At 49.4% G+C, this 11,444-nt stretch overlaps 1 protein-coding gene across 1 annotated transcript; it reads left to right on the plus strand.

Annotated features, from left to right (window-relative positions):
* Positions 1 to 1,462: 1,462 nt before the first annotated feature.
* LOC147987295 (uncharacterized) lies at positions 1,463 to 2,291 on the plus strand. The gene has a single exon (XM_087545215.1). The coding sequence runs from the start codon at positions 1,524 to 1,526 to the stop codon at positions 2,196 to 2,198; it is 675 nt and encodes a 224-aa protein (XP_087401341.1). The 5' UTR covers positions 1,463 to 1,523; the 3' UTR covers positions 2,199 to 2,291.
* Positions 2,292 to 11,444: the final 9,153 nt, after the last annotated feature.

Consider the following 11,444-nt stretch of genomic DNA (forward strand, 5'->3'; position numbering starts at 1 on the left):
GTTGGTTTCCCAATGGTCGATTGATCTGAAAAATCCACAAATGTTAACACGCCACCTCACCGCGGTGCTGCCAAAGTACCACCGATGGCGCTGGATGGGGAAGATGAAGTCCACCTGTTTCCGCCGAGGGTGTCGTCTGAACGGGAGACATCATCGCCATAATAACGCGCCCCACTCGAAATTGCAAGGGAGCAGCCAACAGAGGAAGCAGCAGGCTATTATGCTCTCTCTGCAATCTTGTCTTCTGCTAGATTGTAGGAGTTCAAACTACACTTTATATAAATTTCAGTTGAGATGAAGCTACTTCGAACAATTAGTTTTGTTGATTATCTTGCCTGATTGCATACTACTTGGGCAATTAATTTTGTTGAATGTCTTATTTAATTGTATCATGGTGTTGATTTTTTGTTTCCTTTAGAAATCCTCCCTGGCTAACTTCAAATCCTGGATCCGCCACTATTAAAAGAGGTGGGAGACGTGTACTAGTAACATCTCTTAGTTGTCCGGCAAAATCGTGAGTGAGGCCACAACACATTAAAAGTGATGGAAGACATGAGCCAGGTCGGTGTGCTAGAAACATTTCTTAGTTGTCCGGCAAATTCATATGTGAGGCCACACCACATTAAAAGTGGTGGAGACGTGTGCTAGCAAATTGGTGCACTAGAAACATCTCTTAGTTAGCTAAAAAAGAAAACATCGCTTAGTTGTCCAACAAAATCACGAGGATACAACACATTGAAAGTGGTGGGAGACATGTGCTAGCTCTATGTGCTAGAAACATCTCTTAGTTGGATAAGATTATAAGTGAGGCCACTGAAAACGATAGGAGATGGCTTTATCAATAAAGCGAGGCGTGGAGTCTTTTTGGGTAAAAGGGGTGGAAGACGTGTGCTAGAAACATCTTTTGGTTAAATGGGTGTGCGAAAAACATCTTTTAGATGTCCAGCGAAATCATGAGTGAGGCACAAGACACTAAAACAGTGTGCGACATATGTTAGATCGATGTGATAGAAACATCTCTTAGCTGTCAGGCAAAACCATAGTTGTACCACGATAGATGAAAGCGGGGAAGACCCACGCTAGATCGCTAGATCTGTGTGCGTGCATATGTTACTCCATCTTTATCTAAAATTTGTGTTGCTTCGTATCATGATAAAGCATGCATGCGTTGTGTTAGTACATACATTACCAGTAGTATTTCAGTTGAGCAGCTAGAATATACACCGATATTACATTTTTTTAGGTAGACCGACATTTCCCAACATTGGCCACATGCGATGTGTGTTTATCTGGATGCCCTTTTCCTTTCTTTGCAGTTTCTTTAGACAACCTTTCTTTGCATTACGTGCACTACTACCGACTACAGACGTTCCCATTCGCAAAGGGCCGGCCCTAAATCAGCTTTGCTTGAGACCCGATAAATAACTACAAATATTTCACGCGTCTCTATATAAAGGCCGCCGCCGGCCTCCCGCTTCTCCATTCTCTTGTCATCCGTCTCTCCTAGTCTCGTGTAGGCAGCAATGGTGTTCGTTCACAAGGGTGGTGTTTGCTGGTTCCTCTTTCTCGTGGCGGTGTTGCTCACTGTTGCGGCCGTAGGAGCGGAGCAGGAGGATGGGGCCACGGCCACCGTCGCCGCGGAGGTGGAGGAGGAGGTCAGTGGGCGTGTCCATGACCAGGGCAACGACATGTGCGACATCAAGTGTCAACACGGGCAACATCTCGCATGGAGACGACGGTGCGTGAACGAGTGCCACAGACAAAAGCTTCATCATTCTCGCAGAGCTTTCTGCGAAATGAAGTGCCAAGATCACTACCACGACCCGTCAAGGATGAAGCTGTGCGTGCACCAATGCATGAGCTATGGCCTCAACCTCCATGCGGATAGCAACAACGGCGTCGACCGCCACCCCCACGCATTGGAGGTGGAGGTCGGCTGGCGTGCCGATGCCCAAAGCAACGACATGTGCGACATCAAGTGCCAGCACTGGCAAGACCCTGCCGGGAGACGACGGTGCGTGAACGAGTGCCACAGCCGGGAGCATCATCATCCTAGCAGAGCTTTCTGCGAGATGAAATGTCAACATCACTACCATGACCCGTCAAGGATGGAATTGTGCGTGCACCAGTGCATGAGCTATGGCCTCAATCTCCATGTAGGCGGCAACAACGGCGTCGATGAGCATCCCACCGGCTGATTAACGGTGGGCGGAGCTATCGTTGAGGTCGTGTGACGCTCGCCGCATCGCGCACCTAATAATTATAATAAAATAATAAGGGTTGCGCTTCAATACATCCTCCTTAAATAAACTTTTAAAAAGGCATTTTTTGATCTATATAGGTCACAAGATTAATCCTGTAATAAATACCAAAAATCTGAAGATTAAAATCTGCTAGTAATAATTTGTTGTGTATTAATTAGAGCATCCAAATCCAAACCCAAGACCGATTGGCCTAATATTAACATGCATTGCACATATGTAGTATCTACTAGGTGAATAAACAATGCACGCTCTCTCATTCTCATGAATATGCAGACTGGATTTTGTAGGTTTATATTAAATAACTCAATCATATTTGATTTACATATATGATCATAGTTCAATAACTATTTTAGGATTTTTTTTTAAACAGTACAGACATAGACGCTCATACCTATGCACATATGCTCACCCTTATAAATGCACGCACGTACACCCTATCCCCTATGAGCATCTCCGAGGGACCGATCCAGCACATCATCTTGAGATTAATGAAGCCGCCACAGACGCCTTCATACTCGACAAGAACATCTCCTCCCAATGAACGACATTGCCGAAAGGCCTGAAATAAATCCAGAAAAATGTGTGCACCAATGTTAAGTCTAGGACTATCACTCTTCTCCTAACCATCCAATCACAAGTTGGTTCATAACCACTGTCCTTCTAACCATCCAACCATAGGTTGGTTCACAACTATTTTACGGGTTGAGTGATAATGTTTTCACTTGGTAGGTCTCATTATATCATTGAAAGCAGCTAAGAAGGCCATTAGACGTTAGTGACAAGACACAAAATGACTCGTAAACATAAATCACATCAAAAATTATTATTATTGACAAAGGGAATATATTAATATCATGACATCAAAAAAATTATATTGGTTGTATTCTTCCTTTGCTTTCTCGTCATCCACTGGAGCTTGAAAAATCCTGCTTTCTTGACCCTTCCTCGACGGTTCTGGTCCACGATATCTTCTCTCTATGTCGAGTTTCTTTCTCTATTGCTTCATATTCCTCTTCCTGATGGCATGAGCGGAATGGTTTCGAGGTGTTGCATGTTTTCATCTTCCTCTCATGGCAATACCTCTTTCTCTCTTATTTTCTGCATCAAAGGGAGGCCCTCTTATGTCATATTTGATTTTAATTAGTTGTTGTTCTCCCTCCTTAACCTCCACTCCATAGGCCTTGCTTGCTCTCTCGTAAGAGTGGTTGGGATCCCCCAAGAGTAAGGGTGTTGTAACCTAGCAGTAAGTATTTCCCTCGGTTAGAGCAACAACTAATCGAACCAGTAGGATCACCTAGCAAACAAAGTGAGCGGTACCTGCACACAAAGCACAAAACACGCTTGTCCCCAACACAACAAGAGAGTTGTCAAACCCCTTGTCTTGCTAGTTACAAGATTAAAATGCAAATGATATAGATAGTTGGTAGCAAAGTAAAACGTTAAAGTAAAAGTAGCAATTCCGATGAAGATTTCAGTAATGGATAACAGACTCTCTTGAACAAGCAAGTGGTGTTGTGAACAAATTACAGTTGGGCAGCGATTAAATTGGAATATTTATATTTATGACTATGATCATTCATGGTATAATCTCATATAGGCATTACATCCATCATAAGTAGATTGTTAATCCACCTACATCTACTACTAATGCTCCACTCAAAGACCGCTATCCAGAAACGGAGCATTGCAATAAGCATGATGACATAATGTAAACATCAAAACATCAAGTAGTATGATGAGACACCGTCGTTTTATCCTTAGTGGCAACAATACAACATGTGTCTTGTCCCCATTTTGTCACTGGGATATAGATCACCGCAAGATTAGGCAGCTCATGGAGAAGATCAGAGAGAGAGAGAGAGAGAGAGAGAGAGACGTCTAACTACTGCTATGGACTCTAAGGTCCTAAGAGAACTACTCACACATGCTCATGGAGGTAACAAGATTGATGAAGAAGCCTCCGACAATGGATCCCCCCTCCGGTAGAGCTTCATAACAGGCCTCTAGATTGGATCTCTTCAGAAGAAGCTTGCGGCAACAAAAAAATAAGATAAAAATATCTCAGAGGGTTATAGAAATTTATGGCGGTTGAATGGATGAAAGGCGGTAAAGTGTGGGACCTATACGACTAGGGGGAGCACCCTAGGGCCTAGCCATGCTAGGTGGCCGTGTGGGCCCCTCTTGCAATCTTCTCGTTGCCCTCCGATGCTTCCTGGAATCTTCATGCCCCAAAAGAAGTTTTATTAATCGGTATGGTATTTTGACCTTTGTAGATATGAATTTTCCGTAAAACCAAAAACATGTAGAAAACAACAACTAGCATCGGACACTAAATTAATATGTTAGTCAATAATTAACGTGACCCCCCCTGATGAAGCTATGTGCCTAGGGTAGGGGCACGGACCTGTCCAAAGGAGCCCTACCCTGGGACATCCCTAGGAGAAGTGGCGCCTTTCAATCGACTTCAAGGTATCCCACTCGACGGATTCAAGACACTCGACCAGAAAGCTATCACTCGACCATGAAGCCAACCACTCGACTGCCAGAAGACCTAAAGTCACTCCGTAAGCAAACGGTCGGCTATTGAGTAGTCTTTATGGTCATTGTAGCACTTTATTAGGGGCGTTATCAGTAACGCCCAACCTTAAATGTACCATAAACCCTGCATTACTGAGGGCAGGAGGGGGCTGGCGAACTCTATATAAGCCACCCCCCTCCTCAGTGTGAAGGGTTCGCACCCCCTATTATTCACACGCCAGTAATCCAATCGACCGCGAAGGGCACCGAGACGTAGGGCTGTTACTTCCTCCGCGAAGGGCCTGAACTCGTACATCTTGGTGTGTTTACAACTTCCCAATAGCTGAGATCTAGCCTCTCCATACATACCCCCCTACATCACTGTCAGAGTTAGAACCACGACAGTTGGCGCCCACCGTGGGGCAGGAATCTTAGCGCCTAATTGGAGAAGTTGCGATTTTTTCGATCCCTTTGATCATGGTTTCGTGCGGAGTTTTGGTGGAGGGCCGCGAGATCCGTCTCAGCGCACTCACGTTCATCGCCGACGACTCCGCCTGGCTCCAGGAGGCACCACTCGACATCGACGCGCTCCCCGTCCGCGGCGCGACGCATTTCCGCGCATGCGTTCGTGGCGTCCTTCTGCGACAGCCGTCGACCCAGTATCGGTCGGCCCCCGTATCGTCCCCTCGCTCGGTCTCCCACCGGCGTAAGCGCTCCGGTCGGTCGAGACTTCAGAGGTGGGTGAGCCATGCCGTGGCTCGCCAGTCGGCCACCCCGCAAGTCGCGGCGATCGAGCCCGACAAATCCCTCTGCGGCCTGTTCGACCTGTCAACTGGCTCCGCGGAGACCGCATCCGAGTGCGACAGCAGCAACCCAGCGGCTGAGGTTCTGGCGGTCGATGGGACGCACAGTCCTCCTGGTTTCCCTCGCGCTAGTGGAGGCGCGGGTGGGGGCGACCCGTCGCATCCCCACGATGAGTATCTCGCCGAACCTCTCACATCATCGCAGCGAGAGGAGCTTCGCCGTCGGAACATGGACGCGCTCCGCACTCCTATTGTCGGAGAAACCCCCGAGGCCCGGGCCTTGGAGGACGCGCGCTTGGCTAACCTAGCCGAGCGCACTCGACTGGAGAATCTCCAGCGGACACTCGACGAGCAAGCGCGTCGGCGGGCTCACGAGTCCAGTCGATGTCAGCCAGCTCCCGAGTCCAGTCGGCGTCAGCTCTTCCCGCCGCTGCAGGTATACTGAACCCCAGTTCAGAATTTGGCCGCTGCGGCCCGTATAGCAGAATCAATTCAGCCCTCCCAGTCGGAGGCAGGCAGGGGCTTGTTGCAGATCAGAGCGCTGCTCCGGGCGGCGGGAAACCAGAATTCTGTTGTCTCTCAGTCGCGGAACAGGATCCACAGTCGATCCGTCGCGACGGATACAGTCGAGTCGGCTCACAGCCCGAGATCGCCCCCGAGGCGTGAGGGACGTGGTGACCGGCATGATCAGTACAGGAGGAATGAGCAGTATGATCACCGATTCGACCGTGATGATCGACGTCGAGTGCCAACCCCTCCCCCGAGGAGTGGGTCATATGCGCCTCAACGGCAAGATGACAGACGCCCTCATAGTGTTGGGCAGAGGATTCCAGTCGACCCCAGAGACCCGGGCTTTGATGCGAGATCCACCTCGTTCAAGGTCTGGTTGACAGGAACAGAGCTCATCGAGAGGGCCACAACAGAGATGCGCCAGCCAGCAGCAGAGCACGTGCTTCAGGGCCAGAGTGTTTCAGTCGAGCCATCAGAGCCGCAGTGATTCCTCCCAATTTCAGGCTGACGACTGGAATCAGCAAGTTCACCGGCGAATCTAAGCCTGACACTTGGCTCGAAGATTACCGAGTGGCTGTCCAGATTGGCGGTGACAATGATGAGGTGGCCATGAAGCATTTGCCTTTCATGTTAGAGGGCTCAGCCAGAGCGTGGCTAAATCAGTTGGCGCCCAGCAGTATTTACACCTGGGAGGACCTCTCCCGAGTGTTTATCACAACCTTTGAAGGAACATGCAAGCGACCCGCTGGCCTTACAGAGTTGCGGTCTTGCGTGCAGAAGCCGAATGAAACTCTGAGGGAATACATCCAGAGCTGGATCACACTGCATCACTCAGTCGAGAATGTGCCAGACCATCAAGCAGTTTGTGCCTTCAAGGAGGGCGTTAAATACAGAGAGTTGAATCTGAAGTTCGGTCGAACTGGAGAGATGTCTCTGAATCGGATGATGGAGATTGCCACCAAGTACGCTAATGGTGAAGACGAGGACCGACTCCGGAGTGGCAAGCACAAGGAAGTCACCCAAGAAACCGGAGGAAACTCCAGTCAGAAACAGAAGCGGAAGGCCGAACCAGCCGCTCCTGGGGAGGCCCTGGCCGTAGCCCAAGGAAACTTCAAGGGAAAACCCAAGGTCACCTGGAAGCCCAAGAAAGTCAAGGATCAGGATGGAAACGATGTTTTGGATCTACCATGTCACATCCACACCAAGAAAGATAAAGAGGGTAATTTTATTTACCCAAAGCATACCACTCGACAGTGTCGGCTCCTGATCCAGCAGTTTCAGGGCAAACAGCCCAAGGATGAGGAAAAAGAGTCGGACAGAGTCGGGGACAAGGAAGACAGTGATGATGGATACCCCCAAATCAATTCCACCCTGATGATTTTTGCTGATGTCGAGAGCAAAAGTCGACTGAAAGTCATTAACCGTGAGGTGAACATGGTTGCTCCGGCGACACCCAGTTATCTGAAATGGTCGCAGACTGCCATCACCTTCGACCAGTCCGATCACCCTACGCACATTGCCACCCCTGGGAGGCAAGCTTTGGTGGTTGACCCAGTCGTCGAAGGCACTCGACTGACCAAAGTCCTGATGGATGGTGGCAGCGGCTTGAACATACTATATGCTGAAACATTGAAAGGGATGGGCATTCCGATGTCCAGACTCAGTACCAGTAACATGAGCTTCCACGGAGTCATTCCTAGGAAGAAGGCCGTGTCACTCGGACAGATTGCTCTCGATGTGGTTTTCGGCGATTCAAAGAATTACCGCAAGGAAAAGTTGACATTCGAGGTTGTTGACTTCCAAAGTGCCTATCATGCCATTCTGGGCAGGCCAGCTTACGCACGCTTCATGGCTCGGCCATGTTACGTGTACCTCAAACTGAAGATGCCTGGCCCCAAAGGCGTGATAACCGTTACCGGCAATAGGAAGAAAGCTGAGGAGTGTTTTCAGAAAGGATCGAAGATTGCTGACGCTCAGATGGCAGTTGTTGAGCTGCAAGAGTACCAGAAGACTGCTGATCCGAACGAATTGCTAAGAGCCAAGAAGCCTGCTTCAGAATCTGCTTTTCAGTCGGCCGGTGAAACTAAGACAGCTCACATTCACCCGACCGACCCCGACGCTGCTCCGACTCACATCTCGACGACGCTCGACTCCAAATAGGAAGAAGCGCTCATCCAGTTCCTCCGTGAGAACTGGGACGTCTTCGCATGGAAGACTTCTGACATGCCTGGAGTTCCCAGGGGGCTGGCTGAGCACCGTCTACGAGTCGACCCGAAGTTCAAGCCCGTGAAAGAACATCTTCGACGGTCCCCCGTCCAGAAGAGGAAAGCTATTGGCGAGGAGGTGGCTCGGCTCTTAGCAGCGGAGTTCATCCGAGAGATTTACCATTCCGAGTGGCTCGCCAATGTTGTCATGGTCCCCAAGAAGGACAAGTCACTTCGCATGTGCATTGATTTCAAACATATCAATCGGGCCTGCCCGAAAGATCATTTTCCCCTCCCTCGCATCGACCAAATAGTCGACTCGACTGCGGGATGCGAGAGATTGTCTTTTCTAGATGCCTATTCCGGGTACCATCAGATCCGTCTGTATGGACCCGACGAGATCAAAACAGCTTTCATCACTCCATTCGGATGCTTCTGTTACGTCACCATGCCGTTCGGCCTCAAGAACGCCGGAGCCACGTTCATGAGAATGATTCAGAAGTGTCTACTCACTCAAATCAGTCGGAATGTGGAGGCATACATGGATGATATTGTGGTCAAGTCACGGAAAGGTTCCGACCTGCGGGCTGACCTTACTGAAACCTTTGCCAACCTCAGGAGGTATGATATCAAGCTCAACCCATCAAAGTGCACGTTCGGAGTTCCAGGTGGAAAGTTACTTGGTTTTCTCGTTTCCGAACGGGGGATCGATGCCAATCCTGAAAAGGTTGGCACCATACTCCGGATGAAGCGTCCTGTACGCATGCACGATGTCCAAAAGCTTACAGGCTGCTTGGCCGCTCTAAGTCGATTCATTTCTCGTCTTGGTGAAAAGGCGTTGCCTCTTTACCGACTGGTGAAGAAGTCTGACAAGTTCAAGTGGACTCCAGAAGCTGACGCAGCATTTGCAGAGCTCAAAGCTCTGCTCACCACCCAGCCGGTGCTCGCTGCCCCAATCAGCAAAGAGCCTCTGCTGCTTTACATTGCAGCCACAGGACAAGTTGTCAGTACAGTACTTACGGTCGAGCGGGAAGAAGAAGGAAAGGCCTTCAGAGTTCAGCGCCCAGTCTATTATCTGTCTGAAGTTTTGACCCCTTCAAAACAAAGATACCCTCACTACTAGAAGCTTGTATATGGGATTTACATGACCACGAAGAAGGTTGCACATTACTTCTCTGACCACTCCATTACAGTCGTCAGCGACGCCCCATTGTCAGAGATTCTGCATAACAGAGATGCAACTGGTCGAGTGGCCAAGTGGGCGATTGAACTCCTTCCCTTAGATATCAAGTTTGAAGCAAAGAAGGCTATCAAGTCCCAAGCAATTGCAGATTTCGTCGTCGAGTGGATTGAACAGCAACTTCCGACTCAAGTTCACTCGGAGCACTGGATCATGTTCTTCGATGGATCTAAGATGCTGAATGGTTCCGGTGCTGGGGTAGTTCTAGTCTCCCCCCGAGGAGATAAGCTCAGATATGTTCTCCAGATTCACTTCGATTCCTCCAATAATGAAGCAGAGTATGAAGCACTTTTGTATGGGTTGCGCATGGCCATTTCACTCGGCGTTCGTCGCCTCAGGGTATATGGCGACTCAGATTTGGTGGTTAATCAGGTGATGAAAGAGTGGGACGTCAGAAGTCCGGCTATGACTGGTTATTGCAACGCAGTGAGAAAGCTAGAAAAGAAATTCGAGGGGTTAGAGCTTCATCACATCCCCCGACTGGAAAATCAAGCAGCTGATGATCTGGCAAAGATAGGCTCCAAGAGAGAAGCCATTCCCAGCAATGTGTTTTTGGAGCACATCCGCTCGCCGTCAGTCCAGGAGGATCCTATCACAGAAGAAGCCCCACAACCGAAAAGTGCCACAGATCCGACTGAAGTCGAAGTTCCTGCTGTGGTCGACCTAATCATGGAAGTCTTGGCAATCACTCCCGACTGGACGATACCCTACATCGCGTATATCCTAAGGAAAGAGCTCCCAGAGGACGAGGAAGAGGCTGGACAGATCGTCCGCCGATCCAAGGCCTTCACAGTCATAAAGGGGCAGTTGTATAGAGAAAGCGCGACTGGAATCGGTCAGAAGTGCATAACACCAGAAGAAGGTCAGGTAATCCTTGACGATATCCACTCGGGGACCTGTGGTCACCATGCATCCTCTCGGACCATTGTGGCTAAAGCATACCGAGCGGGATTTTACTGGCCTAGAGCAAACGAGATGGCAAAAGAGATAGTTGACAAGTGTGGAGGGTGCCAGTTCTACTCCAACATGTCACACAAGCCTGCGTCAGCCCTGAAGACCATTCCACTCGTCTGGCCCTTTGCTGTTTGGGGACTAGACATGGTTGGTCCACTGAAAACAGGCAGAAGTGGTTTCACTCATGTGCTTGTGGCAGTCGACAAGTTTACCAAATGGATTGAAGCTAAGCCTATCAAGAATCTTGATGCTTGCACTGCTATTAGTTTCGTCAGAGGGCTAACATTCAGATATGGAGTCCCGCATAGCATCATCACTGACAATGGGTCAAACTTTGATTCGGACAAGTTCAGAGCTTTTTGTGCCTCTCAAGGCACTCGAGTCGACTACGCATCGGTCGCCCATCCCCAGTCGAACGGACAAGCTGAAAGAGCAAATGGTCTGATTCTCAAAGGACTAAAGCCTCGACTGATGCGTGATCTCAAGCACGCGGCAGGTGCTTGGGTCGATGAGCTTCCGTCTGTTCTGTGGGGATTGAGGACCACCCCTAACCGGTCGACTGGAAGAACTCCATTCTTTCTGGTTTATGGAGCCGAAGCGGTTCTGCCAAGTGATCTTCTTCACAACGCGCCCCGAGTCGAGCTTTACACCGAAGATGAAGCAAAACAGGCCCGGCAAGACGCAGTCGACCTCCTAGAAGAAGAGAGGGAGATGGCCATGATCAGATCAACCATTTATCAGCAAGACTTGCATCGATTCCACGCCCGGAATGTGAAGAGTCGAGCCTTCCAAGAAGGAGATTTGGTCCTCCGAGTGGATCAACAGAAACCACACAAGCTTGCTCCTACTTGGGAAGGCCCCTTCATCATCACCAGAGTCCTCCACAATGGAGCGTATCACCTCTACAATGTTGATCGCCAGGTCGACGAGCCACGAGCTTGGAATGCGGAAC

This window comes from Triticum urartu, chromosome 2A, assembly GCF_056163025.1.
Source record: "Triticum urartu cultivar PI428250 chromosome 2A, HENAU_Tu73, whole genome shotgun sequence".
In the NCBI taxonomy this organism is placed as follows: Eukaryota; Viridiplantae; Streptophyta; class Magnoliopsida; order Poales; family Poaceae; genus Triticum; species Triticum urartu.

What these genes read in the sequence shown, in the direction of transcription:
- LOC147987295 (XM_087545215.1), top strand. Translation starts at nt 1,524, where the DNA reads ATGGTGTTCGTTCACAAGGGTGGTGTTTGCTGGTTCCTCTTTCTCGTG.